Below are 23,221 nucleotides of genomic sequence, written 5' to 3'. Positions count from 1 at the left end.
CATCAAAATATATCAAAATAGTCACACCCTAAAGACTGTCTAAATAGAAGCCTTATATTTTTGATTGTGTCAAACTCAGAATAAAATTTTAAAATTTTCAATGAATGCTTACATTGCCCCCGTTATTATATGTAGTAGTTTATGGTTTAAATCTCTTAGTAAAATGTATGGCCCTTGGAATTATGTCCTATTCATCTCTGTTTCTCCAAAATATTTTATCCTATGGAAATTCAGTAAATAGGCACCGAGTAAATGAGGAAAATGGTGAGGGGGTGATATTGTTGACTAAGGGAACTTTAGGGAGGTTGAGGCACCAGTTTGAAAATGTTGTAAGTGGTACTATTTAAACTAATTCAGCAAAATTACATCCCCCATTAGTATTTCCTACCTAAAAACCAACTTGCTTAGAGCTTTGAAATACTTAGAAGTGTCTTCAACCTCTGCTGTCCAAGAACCTCATCTCTTCTTTATTTTTCCTCAGTTCTTCAATTATTTTAGTTGTCATTTTAGTTTCCAGTATCATTTATGTTTCCTTACCAAAACTCTGCTTAATAAGAGTTGCACTTTAAAGGAGAACCTAAAACATCAGCCAGTCTCAAGTGATGGGATAAAATAAAGAGGCTAGGCCAGGCACGGTGGCTCACGCCTGTAATCCCAACTCTTTTGGAGGCCAAGGCAGGTAGATCACCTGAGCTCAGGAGTTCGAGACCAGCCTGGCCCACGTGGTGAAACCCCATCTCTACTAAAAAAATACAAAACTTAGCTAGGCCTGGTGGTGCACATATAAACCTGGCTGCTCGGGAGGCTGAGGCAGGAGAATGGCTTGAACCCAGGAGGTGGAAGTTGCAGTGAGCTGAGATTGCGTCATTGTACTCCAGCCTAGACAACAAGAGTGAAACTCCATCTCAAAAAAACAATAATAATAAAGAGGCTAATTTGGACCACAAGATATAAAACAGAATTTACTGAGTTCAATACATGATTATGAAATCCATACCCAGGAACTTTGGATGATTTCATAATATCTATTACTGTCTGTCTCAATGAACCAAGTATCCTAAGTGCTTTATGTGAAAAATTGGAACAGAACCAAGAAAAGCTTTTACTTGGGGAGCCATTTATCAAGGGAAAAAAATAGTAAACTTTACAGTATGAAAATTTTGATTATCCTTAAATTTTTACTTCAATTTTGGGATACTAAGGAAAGATGAAATGTTCAGGCCTGTTTTTTTCCCCTGGCTTCCTGGAGATGGCAGTAGAATACATACAGAAATTAAACTGGTTTTAGGACTTGGTTTTATAGATAGAGTAGTTTTATCAAAGAAAATCTCCCAAAGTATTTGCTTTTTAGAAATAATACATATTTAAAATTTTTTTAAAATATATGGAATTAACTCTTACCCATTTCTAATCCAGAAATGTGATCCTTTTTCTCAGTCAACTTTTTTCAGTTCTGCTGTAAACTAGCTATGTGTCCTTGAGCAAATTTCATTCATTCTTTTTTTAAAAGAGACAAGAGTCTTGCTGTGTTGCCCAGGCAGGAGTGCAGTAGCACGATCATAGCTTACTGCTTCCTTGAACTTCTGGGCTCAAGTGATCCTCCCACCTCAGCCTCCTGAGTAACTAGAACTGTAAGCATGTGCCACATGCCCAGCTAATTTTTTTTTTTTAATTTTTTGTAGAGGCAGTGTCTTGCTGTTTCATCCAGGCTAATCCTGAACTCCTGGCCTTAAGTAATCTTCCCACCTCAGCCTCCCAAAATGCTGGGATTATAGGCATGAGCCACTGCACCCAGCCTGAGCAAATTTATCTCGACCTCCTATTTGCTCTGAAGTTACGAGAGACTAAATCATATGCAGATAACCATTTGCAAAATTACATAGTAAAATGCTTTATTGGTAAAATCTTAATCACATTTAATTTTGTTTTTAATTGAGAAGACACACTGGAGGCCTTACCTACTGAAAGTATGGTCCCTGGAACAATAGCTTGTTATTAATGTAAAATCTTGGGCTCCACCCCAGATTCTACATTTTAACAAGATCACCAGATTTCTCACATGCACGTAGTTCAAGGGCAAATCACATGAAACAGCACTTACTGTTGATAACAAAAATATTAGTGGATTTGAATTGTTCTTACACCACCATTGTACCAAGGCCACTCTGCCACTTTGTAAAAATCAAGAATTAAGAAATACTGATGAAATATTTTCAAATCTGTAAATGGTGACACAGTATAATGTCAGAAGTACTAATTAGCCTTATAAGTTCAAGTTAAGTACCTTAAATCATGTGTTTCTCTTTCTGCAACTGGAAATAGACTCCTGTTAAGAGTAGAGTTTTCTTTGAAGATAATGAGATAGCATAAGCACAGTGAACAACATGTATTTCTTTGCTTACGCTCCCTTAGGCCAGTAATAGGTACAGTCATTTTACTTATGTAGTGTCCTGACCATTGAATTTGGATGGATAATTTGTCAGATACTTCGTGTCTGAAATAAAGCCGTTAAATTGAAGATAATGACAAACAGGTGTTAATGTAGGCATTAGTGCTCTTTCATTTGTAGAATGAAACGAGCTGCTCAGAGTATTTGAGCCTAAGACGATGTGACTCATGCTTTAAAGGAGAAAAAAATTCTACCTTTTTTATCCTCTTGAAAATGACTAGTATATAAAAAAGTCAGTGCTTCCCAGCATCTGGCTTTGAGCCTTTGGGCAACTATGTATGACAGGCTTTGTTGCAAGGAGTCTGCTGTCAGTCACATTCCCTGACCAAAATCAAACCTTGCCTATGTGGGGAGGTATGTTGATTTTGGTCACAAATGGGAATGGTGAGGAGAGATCTCTTTCATCCATCCACCTTTTGGCACCAAACATTCTTCTGTTCATCAGGCCTGAATGTATCCACCTTACAGTGTGACTCCTGCTGTAATTGAAAGGATGAAATAAGATTACCTGAAAGCATTTTGAAAGTGGCAAAGCTGTATAGGCAAATGTATTTGCTATTAATAGTAAATTAATAGAGCTTTGAAAAAGTATAATTTTGCATTGCAGCAATTTCCAGTTTATGTACTACCAAAAGTAGAGTATCAAGCTTGTTATGGAGTTGAAGCTCTGACTGAAAGTGAACTTTGTCGCTTATGGACTGAAAGTTTATTGCATTCCAACAGCTCATTTTATGTTGGTAAGTTATACAAAAGTCTTTATTCTCCTTTTTAATTTTCTTGTAATTACATACTTGTAAATTCAATTGTGAATACTTCTATTCTGCCCTTTTTTACTTTCGTTTTTATTTATGTATTTATTAGTTTTAGGGTCTCATTCTGTTGCCCAGGCTGGAGTATAGTCATGTGATCATAGCTCACTGTAACCTCAAACTCCTGGCCTCAAGTGATCCTCCCACTGCAGCCTTCCAAGTAGCTGGGGCTGCAGGCATGTGCTACCATGCCCAGCTAATTTTTTTGTTTTTTCTTGAGATGGGGTCTCATTATATTGCCAGACTGGTCTTGAACTTTTAGCCTCAAGCAATCCTCCTACCTTAGCCTCCAAAAGCTCTGGTATTACAGGGATGACCTACCATGCTGACCTATTTTAGAAACACTTATTTAATAGTATAATCAAAAATACACATTTGTTTTCTAGCTTCTTAGAGTACTGTTTAATTGGTTAACTATTTATTGACCTATATATTTATTTTGAAATTTTCTTACAATGACACTACTTTTAAAACCTCAAATATTTTGATGAAATGACTTTTTCCTTTGTTTTTGTTGTTCTGCTGGGGTATGGGGATTAGGCTGAAGTTCAATTTGCATTGGCTCATTTCATGTACAGTTAACATCCTCATATAATAGATTACTTGCTAGTCATTATTGGTAGTATTTCCTCCCACTGGAATGTCCAATATCGAACATCTCAATGCATCCCATAAATCTCAATCCCTTCTAATCATCTCAGACTGCTCCTCTGTGTAGTCTTTCGCTTTCTTTGATCTCTTAGTGCAGTCTTTTACTTCTCTGACTTGTTACTTTGTACTTTATTCTCTCTTAACACCTATCCCTTCTTCCTGTTAGACAATAAACAGCTTAAGGTCAGAGTCTGATAAAATTCTGTGTTGAGTCTAATAAAATTTTGTGTTATACTGCATAGCTTGATCGCTTGTATGTAATAAATCCTATGAGGGTGTGTTTCTTAAAGAAAGGTTATTCACTTAAAATGTTTTTTCCTGTTTTGGTTAATCAGCATTTTGTTTTCATGTTTTATGAGAGTATTAAGTAGATAATTGATTCTTTCTGCTTAACTCAAAAAAGGAAGTAGCTAAATGCACTAATTGGTGATGTACTGCCTGCCTCCTCCTCCTTCATACACATACTCGAAGTTTTTGTAGTAATTTTCATTCTGTAACCAAAATTTCAATGTTCCTCCAAAGACCTCACACCAACAATCTCAACATTAGCTACTTGAATGCAATTTGCCAGCCACATCCATTTTAGAAAAGGCCTAGTTAAAAACTTACGAGTGAAATTTTGTTTAAAGTACTGACAGAGAATGGAGATTCATGACAAAAAAAAATTAAGTTTTCAGTTTTTAAATGTACAGTTTAACATCAACTGTATGGATTACTTCATTTTAATTATTTTGTAAAATCCTAAGTAATCCTAACTGCTGATTATTCTCTGTGAATCCTATCCTCTTGTGAGCCTTTCATTTCAATGTACTGGGATAGTATTTTTGGCTTCTGTGACAAGTGTTTGGTGAAAAGCATATATTGTATGGTTGTGGGATTTTGGTTTATTCGGGGTTTTTTGGTGGGGTGTAGGTATGGGGGGATAACATCTGAGTTTTTGAGTTTTTAAAAATGTTATAATACTCTTTTAATTTAAGGAAGATGTTCAAGAAAATCACTTGAAGTGCTTTTAAAAGTGGAGATTGCTGGCCCCACCCTGGAGTGTCTGATTCACTAGGTCTGTATTGGGACCTAAGACTTTCTCAGGTGGTACTGATGCTGCTAGTTTAGGGACCACACTTTGAGAATCAATTCTATAGCTTATAGTCTCTTTTTGCAGTAGAATCAACACACTTGTGATTTGTTTGTTTGCTCTGCTTTGCTATAAACATGTTCCCCGCTTTCCCTAGTTGCAGTACTCTTTTTATCTTTTCCCCATAAAAACTTGAAGATTTACTCCTTCAAGACAGTTTCCCACATAGTCTCACTGCAACTTCTGTATTCACCCTCCAACCCTATAATATTTATCAATTCTATATAGTTGGTATATAGGCAGTCCTCACTTAGCACACAGTTTCAATAAGCACAAGTTTTAGTTATGACCGTGTATTAACAGTGAGTAATTGTATAAAGTATAAGCTTCACTGCTGGCTCTTCAGTCCACAGATCACTACATAAGTAACAGGCAAATCATGATCAGTGACCAGTCATGTCACTTCTTTCAAAGTCTGTTTATAATTGTTTATTGTGTACCCATTGAGTTCATGCACAGAAAGCAGAATGTGCAGTTGTGTTGACTCTTTGTCTCCCAGTGATAAACCCATGTGATATTTTACCAAAGTAGATAATCAAAAGAATTGACCAAACAATATTAAAGCAAAGCAAAGAAACAAAAGGCGATACTGCCAGAAGTGAAATTTGAATGGAACATAAATGGAATTACAGAGGAAATAGCAAAGAGTGGGAATGTTGGCACTGCTATTGTTCCAGTGACTCTAGATTTGCTGCCAGACAAACTTAGTGAAAGCATTGTGACATAAAGGATGAACAAGTGACACTGGCATAAGATTTTACAGTAAACAAATCCTGAAGATAATTTCATGACATTGAAGGCACCAAGGATACAGTGTCAGAAGCTGATCCTTAGGAATATAACGGTTCACCATGGCATAGAAAAGATGTATCCGGCCAGGTACGGTGCCTCAAGCTTCTAATCCCAGCACTTTGGGAGGCCGAGGTGGGTGGATCATTTGAGGTCAGGAGTTCAGGACCAGCCTGGCCAACATGGTGAAACCCTGTCTCTACTTAAAATGTAAAAAATTAGCTGGGCAGTAGTCGCATGCGCCTGTAGTCCCAGCTACTCAGGAGACTGAGGCAGGAGAATCGCAAGAGCCTGGGAGGCGGAGGTTGCAGTGAGCCAAGATCGCAGCACTGCACTCCAGCCTGGCCGACAGAGAGAGACCTTGTCTCAAAAAAAAAGAAAAAAAAGAAAAAGAAAAGATGCATCCTTCCTATGACAAGTTGTGCAAGAAGGTAACAAGCACTGTTCAAACTGCTCTTCATTAACATTTCATGAAGAAAACACTTTAATTTTTTGAATTACAGTATACTAAAATATTTTACTGTTCTTTTCGTTTTCCTATACATTTATGATTGATAGAGAATTTATAGTGTTTTGATAAAAATTTTAAAGGTAACCAAACAGTTGTAATTTTCCCTATTGATTGTTACAATTGTAGGGTTTCAGCCTGTATGGGCATTTTTATGGTCACACTGCATGCAAAGCAAGGAGTACCTACCTATACACATATGAATGCATGTATGCATGTATATGTTTATGTGCATATATATATGAATGAACGCTTGTATATAAAAGCTTTATTTTTATTATGTATAGATTTTATTTGTCCTCTATAAATCAGTGCTTTCCAACCTTGATGCACATAAATATTTGTACAGCACACTGTGATATATAAGAGAGATTGTTTGTGGCTGAAGGGCAATAGCCAGGAAGCTTTTGCCATCCCAAGCATTGCTGAGCTGCGTGAAGGGCTGAAGTGATGAGTATCTTAAGCACATATATATCTTATTTGAGGCCCACAGGTTAGAAAGCTCCAATGTTGAGAGAGTTGTGAACTCCTTGAGGAGGTAGATCCTTAGAGCACTTAGTATGGTATTCTCTGTATAGTTACTTTTGACAGACCATATTTGACATGTACTATAAAACTTTTTTAAATGAATTTCTTTCAAAAGGTACGAACTATTAGTCTTCTCAAAGACATAATTAGTAAACATCTAAAAGTTATTATGCTTAGTATTTCCTTTCTATGGTTTTTAAATCATTACAATGTGTCTTTGTTATTAGAAATGCCACTGTGTAATGAGTGTTACATATAATAAGTAGGTATGGGAACAAATGAATTTGGTGTCTTAGAAGGAAGCCATTTGGTAAAAATGTTTCTAATTATTTGTATGAGCATATAAAGCAAATGAAAGGGGGCTTGGTAAGAAAACGAAACATTAAATTATGTGCATTTTTAATTGTCCCAGTGATTGACATCAGCTTTCCAGGTAATTTGTTTTGATACCTAAATATTAGGAGTTAAAAAAATAAAAACAATTTGTCTTCAACATTGATACGTGTTATATTCTCATCATGCTAGTTGATGTTTTTAACTATGGTACAATACATACGATTTTTGTGTTGACTTGCTTATATAACATTTAACCCAGGACTCTTTTATGTCACTCTTCCTTGGTATATTTCAGGACCTTGGTGTTAGCTCTCAACCTGTTTTGTTTTAGAACATACGCATTACTTGTTATAACAAAAGCATCATATTGAGAATTTGCTGTTTTGTTTTTTGGAATTCTAGTTTCATATTGTGTTTGTAAAAAAAGTAAGAATCGGAGCCGGGTGCCGTTGCTCACACCTGTAATCTTAGCACTTTGGGAGTCCAAGGCAGGTGGATTGCTTGAGGCCAGTAGTTCGAGACCAGCCTGGCCAACATGATGAAACTCCATCTCTACCAAAAATACCAAAAAAAAAAAAGATAGCTGGGAGTGGTGGCACACAACTATAGTCTTAGCTACTCAGGAGGCTAAGGCACAAGAATAGCTTGAACCCCGGAGGTGGAGGTTACAGTGAGCCAGGATCTCGCTGCTGCACTCCAGCCCAGGAGACAGAGCAAGACTCTGTCTTAAAAAAAAATAAAAATAAATAAATAAAAATAAGACTTCAGCCGGGCTCAGTGTCTCACGCCTGTAATCTCAGCACTTTGGGAGGCTGAGGCAGGTGGATCACCTGACGTCAGGAGTTCGAGACCAGCCTCGCCAACATGATGAAACCCAGTCTCTACTAAAAATACAAAAAATTAGCCAGGCCTGGTGGTGGGCACCTGTAATCCCATCTACTCGGCAGGCTGAGGCAGGATCACTTGAACTGAGGAGGCAGAAGTTGCAGTGAGCCAAGATCATGCTACTGCACTCCAGCCTGGGCAACAAGAGCGAAACTTTGTCTCAAAAAAAAAGTAAAACTTGGAACTGACTGCTTTGATTTTTTTTTTAACTTTGGGAAATCTTATGGTGTGCTTTAATAAATATATATATATATATATTTTGAGACAGAGTCTTACTCTGTCACCCAGGCTGGAGTGCTGTAGCACTGTATCGGCTCACTGCAACCTCCATCTCCTGGGTTCAAACAATTGTCCTGCCTCAGCCTCCCAAGTAGCTGGGATTACAGGTGCCCACCACCATGCCTGGCTAATTTTTTTATGTTTTTAGTAGAGACGAGGTTTCACCATGTTGGCCAGGCTGGTCTTGAACTCCTGACCTCAGGTGATCTGCCCGCCTCGGCCTCCCAAAGTGCTGGGATTTCAGGCGTGAGCCACCACACCCAGTCTAATTAAAAAATATTAAGCCAGATTTTCATAATCTAATTTTTACCTTAAGAACCAAGTGTGTCTTAGCCCCGTACATTTGATTTTATCTGCTTATTTTGATAATACAAACGTAATTCTCCTCATAAACGCCATGCAAATGTAACTTTCTTTTTTTTTTTTTTTTTTTTGAGACAGAGTCTGGCTCTGTCACCCAGGCTGGAGTACAGTGGTGCAGTCCCAGCTCACTGCTGCAAGCTCTGCCTCCCGGGTTAACGCCATTCTCCTGCCTCAGCCTTCCGAGTAGCTGGGACTACAGGCGCCCGCCACTGCGCCTGGCTAATTAAATGTAACTTTAATAGGAATTAGAAACACCAGTATTTTAATAGTTGTTGTTCATAAATTGTAGGCTTTGAAATGATTTCGTATGTGTGGACATGTGTAAACATATATTTAGCAAATATTTTAGAATGAATATAAATGTTTTATAATCCGAATTATGTCATTTTAAAATATAGCTTTACTTAAGACTTAATAAAATGTGTATTTCTCCTTTTAAAATGTAAAATTTCTTCACAGTTATTAAAATTTGTAATCTTTAAGGAGACAGGATAACTTGGTTTGTTTTTTTTTCTATATACTGCAATTGCTTGTTCTTTCTAAGTTTGATATTTTATTTTAGGGCATATCGATGCATTTACTTCAAAACTTTTTCTACTGGAAGAAATTACCTCAGAAGAATTAAAAGAAAAGCTTTCAGCACTCAAGTAAGAAAGTTTACTTTGTGGTGAGAATTGAAAAATTTGTTAATGTGATCATTAATTTTTCTTTAAATATTGTTTAAGCTTAAATTATTTTCAAGACTTTTAGTCTTTTTATGTATAGAGGTCTCATTGGACTCAGTTTTGTTTTGTCTTTTTTTTTGTTCTTTGTGTGTTTGAGACAGAGTCTCGTTCTGTCACCCAGGCTGGAATGCAGTGGTGTGATCTCGGCTCACCGCAACCTCTGCCTCCCCGGTTCAAGGGATCCTCCCACCTCAGCCTCCCAAGTAGGGACTACAGGTGTGCACCAGCATGCCCAGCTCATTTTTGTATTTTTTGTGGAGACGGGGTTTCACTATGTTGCCTGGGCTGGTCTCAAACCCCTGGACTCAAGCAATGTGCCTGCCTCAGCCTCCCAAAATGCTGGGATTACAGGCATGAACCACCATGCCTGGCCAGCAGTATGTACTGTTTGTTTTGTTTTTCTTTGTTTAGTGGTAGATGACGGTTATACGTATTTTGGGGTACATGTGATTTTTTTTTTTTTTTTGAGACAGAGTTTTGCTCTTTTTGCCCAGGCTAGAGTACAGTGGTGTGATCTCAGCTCACTGCAGCCTCCACCTCCTGGGTTCAAGCGATTCTCCTGCCTCAGCCTCCTGAGTAGCTGGGATTACAGGCATGCACCACCACGCCTGGCTAATTTTGTATTTTTAATAGAGACAGGGTTTCTCCATATTGGTTAGGCTGGTCTCAAACTCCCGACCTCGGGTGATCCTCCTGCCTCGGCCTCCCAAAGTGCTGGGATTACAGGTGTGAGCCACTGCGCCTGGCCCTACATGTGATTTTTGTTTTGTTTTGTTTTGTTTTTTTGAGACGGAGTCTCGCTCTTTTGCCCAGGCTGGAGTGCAGTGGCGTGATCTCGGCTCACTGCAAGTTCTGCCTCCCGGGTTCATGCCATTCTCCTGCCTCAGCCTCCAGAGTAGCTGGGACTACAGGTGCCCGCCACCACACCCGGCTAAGTTTTTGTATTTTTAGTAGAGATGGGGTTTCACCATGTTAGCCAGGATGGTCTCATCTCCTGACCTCGTGATCCACCCGCCTCGGCCTCCCAAGTGCTGAGATTACAGGCGTGAGCCACCGCACCCGGCTCCTACATGTGATATTTTAATACCCATATACAATGTGTAATGACCAAATCAAGATAAATGAAATATCCTTCACCTCAAACATTTATCTTTGTGTTAGGAACATTATAATTCTTCCCTTCTAGCTATTTGGACATATACAGTAAATTATGATGAACTGTAATGTCTCTACTATGGTATTGAATACTAGAAGTTATTCCTCCTGTCTAATCCCTTAACCAGCTTCTCATTTCTCCCATCCATTTCCTTCCCAGCCTCTTGTAACCGCTATTCTGTATCTCCATGCTCCATGAGATCCACTTTTTTAGCTTCTACATATGATTGAAAGCATGCAATATTTGTCTTTCTGTGCCTGATTTATTTAACATAATGACTTCCAGTTCTATCCACGATGCAAATAACAGAATTTCATTTCTTTTATGGCTGAATATATTCCATTGTGTGTGTGTGTGTGTGTGTGTGTGTGTGTGTGTGTGTGTGTGTGTAATCACATTTTATTCATTCATCCATTGATGGAGCACAGACCCAATTTGTGATCCGTTTATATTATCTCCATCTGCAAATTAAATATAATGCCAGTGGCACCAGCCTTTTTACTTAAGGGAGGCTAGAGCCAAAGTGGCCACCGTGCATGGGAAGCAAACGTTTTACTCCATTACAGGAAAGGGAAAGGATAGTACAGTCAAAAACTCTGAGAGTCTAACTTCTCAAAGTTTGCCCTTCTACCAAGCATCATTATACACGTGACTGAAATGAATTTATCGTACTCAGAACTCTAAATGTCTAAATGCAAAGCAAAATAATTTATGAATATTATTATCCCATTTTCATCTCACAACTTCTAGGAAAGGCTGGTAGTAGTATTATCTCCATTTTTTATATGAGGAAATATTAGAGTGGTATGCCCTAGAGCACACAGCTAAGCTAGTTGCAGTCTTGGTAGTTAATATGTTTGATTCCTACTTAGGATAAGAAATGGTTCTGACTTCTACTAGCCGCATAGTTCCAGCTTTCACAGGCTTGACATTGTTTTTTAAGGGTCCCAGATCTAAATTTGAACTCTCTGCTTGTACTTCAGTATGTCTGCTTCTGTTACAAGGACTGCTTCTCTTGAACAGTAACTTTTTTTTTACATATGTGAATAGAAAAGCTTTTCCATACCCTACTCTCCACCTGCCTCGCTTTTCTCAATGAAAAACATTTTTTTTTAAAAAAAAAAAGGAGGTCAGGCGCAGTGGCTCATGCCTGTAATCCCCACACTTTGGGAGGCTGTGGCAGGTGGATCACTTGAGGTCAGGAGTTCGAGACCAGCCTGGCCAACATGGTGAAACCCCATCTCTACTAAAAATACAAAAATTAGTCAAGTGTGGTGGTGGGCACCTGCAATTCCAGTTACTCGGGTGGCTGAGGCAGGAGAATCGCTTGAACCCAGGAGCGGAGGTTGCAGTGAGCCGAGATCGTGCCACTGCACTTCAACCTGGGCAAAAAGAGCAAGACTCGTCTCAAAAAAATAAAAATAAAGAGAGGGAGGGAGAGAGAGAGAGAGAGAAGAAAAGGAAGAAAGGAAGGATGAACAGACGGACTTTAGGTCTAGAAGAACTACTAAAGAAATTTTTAAAATACCTGTATTTGGCTGGGTGCGGTGGCTCATGCCTGTAATCCCAGCACTTTGGGAAGCTGAGGCGGGTGGATCATGAGGTCAGGAGATGAGACCATCCTGGCTAACACGGTGAAACCCCATCTCTACTAAAATTACAAAAACTTAGTCGGGCGTGGTGGCGGGCACCTGTAGTCACAGCTACTCTGGAGGCTGAGGCAGGAGAATGGCGTGAACCCGGGAGGCAGAGCTTGCAGTGAGCCAAGATCGCTCCAGCCTGGCACTCCAGCCTGGGCGACAGAGCGAGAAAAAAAAAAAAAAAACCTGTGTTTTATTTCCCTTTAGCTATCCTGTCCCGAGTGAGTGGCTTCTCTGTCATCACAGGTTTAACGTACCTATCAATTTTTTTGGAAGCTAATTCACCACCATCTCTGAAAGACAAACTCTTCGGCATATTAGCTTTACTAAAGACCTCTTAGCATTTTGTTTGTTTGGTTTTGGTTTTGGTTTTGGTTTTGGTTTTGGTTTTGGTTTTTTGAGGCGGATTCTTGGTCTGTTGCCCAGGCCGGAGTGCAGTAACGCCATCTCGGCTCACTGCAAGCTCCGCCTCCCGGGCTCGTGCCATTCTCCTGCCTCAGCCTCCCCAGTAGCTGGGACTACAGACGCCCGCCACCACGCCTGGCTAATTTTTTGTATTTTTAGTAGAGATGAGGTTTCACCGTGTTAGCCAGGATGGTCTCCATCTCCTGACCTTGTGATCTGCCCGTCTTGGCCTCCCAGAGTGCTGGGATTACAGGTGTGAGCCACTGCACCCGGCCAGCGTTTTTTTTTAAGTATATAATTTGAACATAAAATAGTGATCTCTTTACAACTGCTCTGACTCACAAAAAGCCAAATACATTATGATAATGAAAGGAAATCATGAAATGGCAAAAATTGGCCCGACCCCATGGCTCATGCCTGTAATCCCAGCACTTTGGGAGGCCGAGGCGGGTGGATCACCTGAGGTCAGGAATTCAAGACCAGCCTGGCCAACATGGTGAAACCCCGTCTCTACTAAAAATACAAAAAAATCAGCCTGGTGTGGTGGCGCATGCCTGTAGTCCCAGCTATTTGAGAGGCTGAGGCAAGAGAATCACTTGAATCCGGGAGGTGGAGGTTGCAGCGAGCAGAGATTGCGCCACTGCACTCACTCCAGCCTGGGCAACAGAGCAGAACTCCATCTCAAAAAAAAAAAAAAAGAAATTTTTTTTAAAAAAATTAAGTAAATATCATAATTTAATCCAAATAGAAATAAGTTTCAGTATTTTTTGTATTACATTATCTCATCCGCTGTTTTTGTTACTTGAGGGCATTTCTCTGCCTGAGGAGCTATAATTGCTAAAAGTAAGTTTTTTGCAGTTTAATTTTACATGAATTTCTTTTGTTTATCAGGATTTCCAATTTATTTAACATCCTCCAACACATTCTAAAGAAATTAAGTAGGTAAGTATTTTTTAGGCATTTTGCTTTGATACTTCTGATTTTCTTAGATGAAAATTCTTAGAAACTTTGAAAATGTACTGTTAGGATTAGAGACAAAATAACCTAGAAATGCAAAAATTATTATGTCAAATGTAAACATTTATATTGTAAAAATATAAAGTAATTTAGTATCTGGCTTTAATGAGCTTGCAAGTACATTTTCCTGTAAGTCTATTATTATGTTATTTTTCTATTGCAGCTGTAACACATTGCCACTAACTTGGTGGCTTAAAACAAAACAGATTGATTCTCTTTTTAGTTCTGGAGTTCAGAAATCCAAAATCAGTTTCACTGGGTAAAAGTCAAGGTGTCAGCAGGAGTGGTCCTTTCTGGAGACTAAGGAAAGAATCATTTCTTTACCTTTGTCAGTTTCTAGTGACCACCTGTATTCCTTGACTTGTGGCTCTTTCCTCCATTCTCAGGGCATGTCACTTGGATCTATGTGTCGCATCACATTGCCTTCTCTCCTTTTGTGGTAATATCTTCCTCTGCCTCCCTTTTATAAGGTTCCTGGTGATTACTTTGGGCCTTCTCACATAATTTGGGATAATCCCCTCATCTCAAAATCCTTAATTTAATCACACCTGCAAAACGATTAAATATAATACAGTCACAGGTTCTGGTGATTAGCATAAGGACATCATGGTGGGGGACCATTATTCAGCCCACCATAGCTATATTATTTTCACTTTCAAGATTAAAAAAAAAAAAAAAAAGAACATAGAGGCCGGGCGCAGTGGCTCACGCCTGTAATCCCAGCACTTTGGGAGGCCGAGGTAGGCAGATCATGAGGTCAGGAGATGGAGACCATCCTGGCCAACATGGTGAAACCCCATCTCTACTAAAAATACAAAAAAATTAGCTGGGTTTTGTGGTGTGCACCTGTAATCCCACCTACTCAGGAGGCTGAGGCAGCAGAATCGCTTGAACCCGGGAGGCAGAGATTGCAAAGCTGAGATGTGCCACTGCACTCCAGCCTGGGCGACAGAGTGAGACTTCCTCTAGAAAAAAAAAAAACATAGAGCTAAATGAACAGTCATTTAGATCCATGGCAAGTCTTAGGATATGGATTTTACCCCTGATGATTCGCCAAACTGTTTTGTTATATGAATGTTTGCATTCCTTCTCTTATGCCCTTACCAAATGTTAAACTTGAAAACGAACTTACAGTCAAAATCTCAAAGCTCTAGTTCTGAAGAATTCTATTATCTAACTTGATGTCATTTTCCTTATTTGTAAAATGATGGTGTCAAGTGCAATAACTTCCTAGGTACTTTTCAGTTCTGATATTCTGTGATTATGTGACAGGATTTTTATTTTATATATTCTGTTCTTCATGCTATATACAAAGCTTATGCATGAAATTTGCCAGCTATTTTTTGAAATTTTATTATCAATATTTTATTTAGTTTGTGTGTTAGCTTTATATTGTGGCTGTAACAAATTACCACAAATTAAGATTATAAGACAACACAAATTTATTATTTTACAGTTCTCAAGTCAGAGGTCTAACAGGGTTCACTGAGTTAAAATCAGGGCATTGGCAAAGCTACATTCCTTTCTGTAGGCTCTGGGAAGGATCTAGTCCTTGCCTTTTGTAGCTTCTAGAGGCCACCTGCATCCCTTGGCTTGTAGCTCCCTTCCTCCATCTTCAAAGTTACAAAGCCAAGTTAAGTCGCATCTCTCTGGACTTGTACAGTCGCATCTCCCTCTGAGTCTCTTCTGCCTTCTTCTTCTGTATTTAAGGGCTCTTGTGATTAGTAAAATATGATCATTTTAAAATCAGTTGATTAGCAACCTTAATTCCATCTGCTACCTTAATTCCCTTTGGCCATGTAACATATTCATAGGTTCCAGGTTTGGAACATAAACATTTCTAGGAGGCCATTATTCTGTCTACCATAGCTTATATTCATCTATGTACATTAGACATGTACAGCACTTGTAAGGTACTCCTCCTTAGAGTATCTCTCATTCTCCATGAATTAAATATTAATATATTCTTCTGTAAATGAAAGCTTTCTCCATTTTTAGTGGAAGTGGTTAAGATATATGATTTTCATTGATTAAAACTCAATCTTTGAAATGTTATTTATTCCTACTATCAAATAATTATTCATTTCTTTATATGGAAATATGAAAATGATTGGGAAAAAAAATTTCCAGAGGATAAGAGCAATTGTCAACACCTATTTTCAGTTTAAAAATTGATGAAAATGTAACCGATTTGGTTTATAGGCAAATCTGTATAGCTAAAGTATGATAAATCTTTATTTTTTCATAATATATTGTAAAGAACGGATGTTCTCCTTAACATCTTTGATCCAGAGGACTGTGTAATCCTAAGAAAGCACAATATATTTATTCATATCCCTTTAGTTCTTTAAGATGATACATTGAATTATTTAAAACTTTATAAGGAGAAAGGAAAAATGTGGATGTGATGTTCAACATAGTTTGTTATTGCTACAGTAGAGGATCGTGATTAAGGGTATGGCCTATGGAGTTCAAATGCCTGGGTTTATATCTAAGCCTACACTCACAACTTTGGGCAAATTGCTTAGCATCTCTAATTTGTTTATTTATCACCCTAAATTAATATGCCTTGAAGGTTTATTGTGGAAGATCTAATAGAAAATAAATTTGAAGCCATAATACAGTAGTTAGCTCATAATAAACATTTAATACCTGCTAGCTGCTATTGTTTCTGTTATCCTCATAGCACCTCATGTTGTACTGTGATTGTTCCATTGACTGTTTCTTCCACTTTATTTTAAACTACTCAGTGTAGCAAACATATCACCTTCACTTTTGTATCTAGTCATCTATCTATTATTAGGTACAAAATAGTTGCAGTGTTAAATGAATGAAAATGCTGTAGGAATGCTTTTCAGTATAGATACCTATAAATATCTAATCTATGGATTAGAGAATTAGGCACACTGTTTGTTTCCCATTAAATGAAAACTTACGAATTGCTATAAAAGTAAAAAGAAAATGATCAACTATTCTGAACTTTGGAATAAGAATTAAAATTAGTTGCCTAAAAAGCATAAAAATAGTTTTAAAGATTTCTTAAATCTTATTTTGTCATAAAAGTATTTTTAGAGGTGGTGTGATCTTCTCATAATTTTCAATTTTACTAATAGATTATGATTAAGAAAGTGATGTTGAAATTGACACAGTGAGCCAGTGGGTTGAGTTTCATTGTGTGAATTTAGCTTGCAGGAGGGTTCCTACTTGTTATCTCATGCAGCAGAAGATTCTTCACTCCTGATTTATAAGGCCTCTGATGGAAAAGTTACTAGGACAGCATACAATTTGTATAAAACACATTGCGGCCTTCCTGGTGTACCTTCCAGTCTCTCAGTTCCCTGGGTCCCGTTAGATCCCAGCCTGTTATTACCATATCATATCCATCATGGAAGAATACCTTGTACTTTTCCACCTAAATCACTGGATACCACAACACAACAAAAGGTAAGATCTTTTTTGAAATTAAAGGTTCATTAGGTTGTTTATTATTTGTCTATTTCACTGACTTTACCATATTTCACCCTGATGTTCTCATTGTCATATTAATCACAGCACCATTCTAAAAGCTATATCCATAGGAAGGATAAAGTTGTATGCCATGGTGAGTCCAGTCTTCGTGGTAGTGGAACTTTTTTATTTTTGCAAGATTTATAAGTCAACTAAAGAAAACTCTCTTAGCTTGCTCAGTGGGTGTATGGGTAAGGCATCCATGTAGTTAAATCCTTATATTCCTATGAAAAGCAAAGTTGTGGGGTTTTTTGTAATTTTTATTTATATATACTGGGTTTCATTTCATTAAGTATTTTAGGCAATTTGCGGAAGAGTACATGTAATAAAATTATGATATAATTAAACATTGTTAATTAGGATGAGGAAAAAGAAGTAATAGTAGTTTGTGAACAGAGTGCCTAATTAAAAATATACCTAAAGTATCAAGGACTAAATTGTGTCTTTCTAGGTATTATGTAACTCAGTATTTACTGAATTACAATTAACATTACTCTCTTTATAGAATCCTTGCCAAAAGTAACAGTTGAATGACATTATCTGAAGCTTATAAACCCATAGCTAGAGTTATTCTCTGCTATGTCACTCATTCTGTATATTGTGTAGGAAATTCCAATTCGAGTTTAGTTGTTAGAAAAGTTTTGCACTGGGCTGGGCGCAGTGGCTCACACCTATAATCCCAGGACTTTGGGAGGCCAAGGCGGGTGGATCATTTGATGTCAGCAGTTTGAGACCAGCCTGACCAACATGGTGAAACCCCATCTCTACCAAAAATTAGCTGGGCATCATGGTGCACACCTGTAATCATTTCCAGCTACTGGAGAGGCTGAGGCAGGAGAATCGCTTGAACCTGGGAGGCAGAGGTTTCAGTGACCCAAGATCACTCTACTGCACTCCAGCCTGGGCTACAGAACGAGACTCTGTCTCAAAAAAAGAAAAGGAAAGAAAAAAGTTTTGCTCTCTACAAATGACTCTGAATGTGTTCAGGACGCGATCCAGTATATTTTCCTTACTTACTGCCAAAAGTCTTTGAGTCAGAATTATTGTCTGAGTCATTATCTTCTCATTGTGGTTGCCCCAGAGCATCTATCACTTGTGTATTCTTCCTTTTCACTGTCTGTACTATACTGAATTAATCTGTAAATGTCCTCAAATCCTTATGAGAAACAGCTGGAATGCAAATACTGAGGATTTTTAAATAATTTAAAGTAAACAGTGTTGTTTGTTTATGTCTTTCAGTTCTCCACCCTAAGTTACTATTTGGGAGTATCCTTTTAGAAATGAGAACTCCTTGTACATTCCTACTTAGCTTTGGCCAAGAAAATATAAATGTTAAGTTGGGACAAGTGAAAGAATGGAGAAAGTTACTTGTTAGCATTTTAAGCTATTTTATCTTCAGTTTTGGTTGTCTGTTTCCAGTTTACTAGAAGTAGTAACTTTTATAACCTAAGGAAAAATTTTCTTAAGTAACTCAAAAATAATTGAAGAACTATTTTTGAAGGATCTGTGTTTTTCTAGGAGAATGATTTCCTTTTAATTTAGAAACACTGATTATAGTCTCTCACCTATAACATGTAATTCTGTGTGGGAGTGGTTTATTCCTTTTTAGTGAAAATGAACAGTTTAATACCTTGGAATTGAACAACTTTAAGTGAAAGGAAAAATGTATTATGTGTGTGCAAGGTGTTTCTAAAAAAATGAGTAATATACTTTCCTTATTGATATAGACTGACACTAAAATAGTGTTGAATGCTTTATGCTTTGGAAATACTTTAATGATTTGTTTTTTTTAAATAATGTCTAGAATGTGCTTTAGTACAATAACACAATTTGTAGTCATGTATCACTTAACGACAGGGATACATTCTGAGAAATGCAGCACTAGGCAATTTTGTCTTTGTTTAAATACCATAAGCTTACTTACACAAACCTAGAGGGTGTAGTCTACTACACACTTAGGCCGTATGGTATAGCCTATTGCTGTTAGGTAGTCTACAGACCTGTACAGCATGTTGCTGTACTGAATACTGTATGCCGTTGTAATACACTGGTATTTGGATATCTAAACGTAGACAAGGTAATACATTGCACTGTTATGTTGTAACAGCTGCGACATCACTAGATGATAGAAATTTTTCAGCTCCATTATAATCTTTTGGGACCACTGTTGTATATGTAGTTCATTTTGACCAAAATGTGACTGTATTTGGAAAAGGAGAAATTCCATATGTTCACAATTTGGCCACATAATTACAACAGTTCAATTACATGTGTATCACGGAGTGTGCTTCATGCATTCAGTCCAGGAACAAATACTTAACGAGATTATCCAGGCCCAGGTTGTTGTAGAGCCCAGCATTAGGTACAGTGGGCAATTAGATAACTAATAGTTGGTTTGATATATTTTTGAAAGCCAGTGGAAAGTTTTTGGTGATCTACTCACCTCCCCACAATCTAGCCCTGTGTTTGATAGGAATTACCCCATCTTCTTCCCTACCTCCTAGCTAGGCCATGGGAATGGGCCTTCTAGTCCCAACCAATCTAAGTGCAAATATGGATTCTAGTTTTAGCAGCAATGGTAAGATGACAGCTTTCAGGAAACCAGGGAAGTAAGACCTATATGAAATAGAAATCATCTGCATATTTTCATGGTGTAAAAATTTGTTCAAACGTTTCTGCCTCTAATGTGATCCCATAGTCACAAGTCCACTTGAACTCTGATCTCATCCTTGTATAGTGCCTTTGGTACTAACCCTGAGAGATATGCCAGTAGAGCCTGCATCTGCCTCCCTACTGCATCAAGTAGAGATTGTATTTAAGGGTCCCATTTGCTTCCTGGGCTACTTTTGAGTTCTGCTTCCAGTCTTCTTGCAGCAGCTTCACACTTATCCCTTTTTTCTTTCTACATCTTCTGTAATAAACATTTATTTTACACATTCAGACACACACAGTCTTGCAGTGGAGGTTTTCAAAATGCTTGCTTTTCTCAAAAATTTTAACAGATAGATTTAGTGTGGTCAATATACCTTTATAGGAAATACCAGCTGAGTGAGGAGTGGTATAGATCATCCAAAAGTCGCAGCACTTTTCTAATCAGTATATTACAAAAGTTCATCAGATTCACACAGACAAATCTGTACTCAATTTGTCCTTTCTGGTCAGGTAAATGTAAATTAAAAAAATGCTTTGTAAAGGGACAGTAGATATTAAATAAAGGAAGCCAGAGTCCGAGCTTTTTCAGTGAGTCTGTAACCCCTTGGAGCAAATGCCAATAGTATTTCTGTTGGGCTAGCATTATGAGAGAGAGTGCTTGGAGTTACACTATCACCCTTCAGTCCCAGGCCTGAAATTGACTGGACGGGATATGAAGAAATAGAGGAGAACAAGGTGGCCAGGGAAAATAAAGGCAGATATGGGCAGGTTCTGTGGAAATAGTTTCAGGCTATACAGCTTTGGTCCTTCTCTGTGAGATTGGCCTTCTCCATTGCTGTTTTTATAGATCACATCTTTAACATGACTACATAGCAAGGGATTCTGTCTTAAGAATAGACCACCTTGGCTGGGCGCGGTGGCTCATGCCCATAATCCCAGCACTGTGGGAGGCTGAGGCGGGCAGATCACTTGAGGTCAGGAATTCCAGACCAGCCTAAACGTGGTGAAACCCCATCTCTACTAATAATACAAAAGTTAGCCAGGCGTGGTGACACACACCTGTAATCCCAGCTGCTCAGGAGTCTGAGTCAGGAGAATCGCTTGAACCCAGGAGGTGGAGGTTGCAGTGAGCAGAGATCGCACCAACTGTCCTCCAGCCTGGGTGACAGAGCGAGACTCTGTCTCAAAAGAAAAAAAATAGACCACCTCTCTTTGACTGTGTGAGCTAGAAAGTGAGGGTAAGGAAGGGTAGACTTGAAGGTAGAACCACAGCAAAGTTCCTTCCCCCACTCTAATCCCCCTCTTCCCCTTTGCCCATCCTCTGTATTCCCCCTTCCAGTTTTTTCTTCCCCTTTTCTTTCTTTCTTGCTCTCCTCTTTCAGCCCTTCAGGATTTCCCTGCTACTTGGGTTCTTGTCTTGAAACTTCCTTACACTTTTACTGTCTTTTTTTTTTTTACTTCCCTTTTTCTTAATCTTCATCTCTTTCCTCATTTTCTTTCCTTATCTTCCCTACCCTTCTTATTATCTTTCTTGTTTGTCCATGTAATTTCTTCTCCCTGTTTACCACCTCTGACCTTCTTGTATTTCCTTTCGCTTCCTCCCTATTACTCCTTCCTTTTTCTTGTCCTTCAGTTTAATAATTTCAAACACATCACACATAAGGCCTGTCATTCCCTTGATTTCTAATTTATCTTTTCAACCTCTAATAAATTTAACACAGAGAATAGTTTCCCCATTCACTTCTCTCCCCATCTACTCAGATCTATCAACTTCTCTGATGGTTATTTGAAAGTTTAGTACTTAAAAATGTGTCAGATTAAAACTTGTTTAGAAACAGCCAGCTAGCTGGAGATGAAAAATATATAAGAGCTTATTTGCAAGGTGGTTAATACATGTATAAATACTACAGAGTTGACTGTATATAGGTATGTTGTAGATACATTAAGCTATTCTGTTTTCTGCTTCATCTCTTAGATTGGTGGAACGAGAATGCCTACACGCAGCCACAGGAATCCAGTTTCCATGGAAACCAAAAGCAGTTGCTTGCCTGCTCAGCAAGTTGAAACTGAAGGAGGGGCTCCACATAAAAGAAAAATAACTTGAGGACTGTACCATGGAAAACTAAATTTAAAAAAACAGTTATAACAGTGTTTAATTTAGATAAGTTTGAGGGAAAATAATCAGTAGGCAAGAGGAACATTTTTCCTATAGTAGCTAGAGTGCCTTTAAAAAATGTGTTGGCTATGTGAAGGAATATTTCAACTAAAATGGAATGGTATGCTTTTCACCCTTAAAGTTTGAGGAGGATCTTGATATGTTTTAACATTATCATGGCAGGGAAATATATAAAGAAGAAAAATATTTTTACATTAAACCTTTTCTAAAAATTGTAAATAGAAAAATAATTCGGTTTTTTTATCAAGAACAACATTTATCATTATGTATTGTGTTAGTTATATTGCCAGTCTGTTGCGACTGACTCAAAAAGTTAAATGTTGCCACTGCTGAAGATGATTATGAGCATCGCAAACCTTATTTCTGACCCCTTTTGACAGTTTTTATATACTCCTTTAAAATGATGAATGTTACAGGTTAATAAAGTTAATACCTTTAAAAACTTGGTGAAATTCCATTACAGAAGCCAAAAATAAAAACTCCCTGCCTCTGAAAAGTCAGATTACTGACTTCTTGTTTGGCAACCATCAGTTTGTTTAATAAAAGAAAAAATTTGGTGGTATAACATGTTTGATGACAGGTGCCTCTATCTCTAGATTCAAGCTGAGTGTTGAAATACACTGCTGAAAGCAAAGAGATAGGTATGTTTTCCAGAAAAAAAGTCAGTGTCATTGCTCCAAATGACAAGGTTAATGTGGTAAAGCATAAGCTTTTTTTTTTTTTTTTTTTTTTTTGAGATGGAGTCTCGCTCTGTTGCCCAGGCTGGAGTGCAGTGGCATGATCTCAGCTCACCACAACATCCACCTCCTGGATTAAAGCGATTCTCCTGCCTCATCCTCCCGAGTAGCTGGGACTACAGGCACCTACCACCAGGCTTGGCTAATTTTTTTTTGTATTTTTAGTAGAGACAGGGTGTTACCATATTGGCCGGGCTGGTCTCAAACTCCTGACCTTGTGATCCGCCTGTCTTGGCCTCCCAAAGTGCTGGGATTACAGGGGTAAGCCACCGTGCCTGGCCAGCATAAGCTATTTTTATCCTCATCTATACTGATTGATTTAAATTTTCCGGGCCTGCAGATGATTGGAAAAGGGCATAATCAACTGATGTTGCTGTAGCAAATTTGGACTTAAGAAACTACAGACAGGGCTGGGCGTGGTGGCTCACACCTGTAATTCCAGCACTTCGCAAGGCCGAGGCGGGAGAATCACTTGAG

General features: G+C 38.2%; 1 protein-coding gene across 17 annotated transcripts in view; it reads left to right on the top strand.

Moving 5' to 3' along the window:
• The window catches only part of ICE2 (interactor of little elongation complex ELL subunit 2), a 56,096-nt gene extending 33,589 nt beyond the window's left edge, over positions 1-22,507 (top strand). For 13 of the 17 annotated variants that reach the window (XM_001173342.6, XM_063795097.1, XM_063795094.1 and 10 more), the window contains 5 exons: positions 3,057-3,186; positions 9,292-9,376; positions 13,547-13,597; positions 16,858-17,116; positions 21,807-22,507. In XM_001173342.6, the coding sequence (XP_001173342.3) occupies positions 3,057-3,186; positions 9,292-9,376; positions 13,547-13,597; positions 16,858-17,116; positions 21,807-21,935 (654 nt within the window). In that variant the 3' untranslated portion in view covers positions 21,936-22,507. Of the gene's footprint in view, positions 1-3,056; positions 3,187-4,886; positions 6,060-8,916; positions 9,222-9,291; positions 9,377-13,546; positions 13,598-16,857; positions 17,117-21,806 lie in introns of those variants that run through there. The other 4 variants (XM_063795102.1, XM_009429257.5, XM_016927662.4 and 1 more) reach the window with 3 other exon arrangements.
• Positions 22,508-23,221: the final 714 nt, after the last annotated feature.

Source organism: Pan troglodytes, chromosome 16 (assembly GCF_028858775.2).
Source record: "Pan troglodytes isolate AG18354 chromosome 16, NHGRI_mPanTro3-v2.0_pri, whole genome shotgun sequence".
Lineage (NCBI taxonomy): Eukaryota > Metazoa > Chordata > Mammalia > Primates > Hominidae > Pan > Pan troglodytes.
Note: the sequence above shows the minus strand (reverse complement) of the source record. Positions and strands in the feature narration are given on the sequence as shown.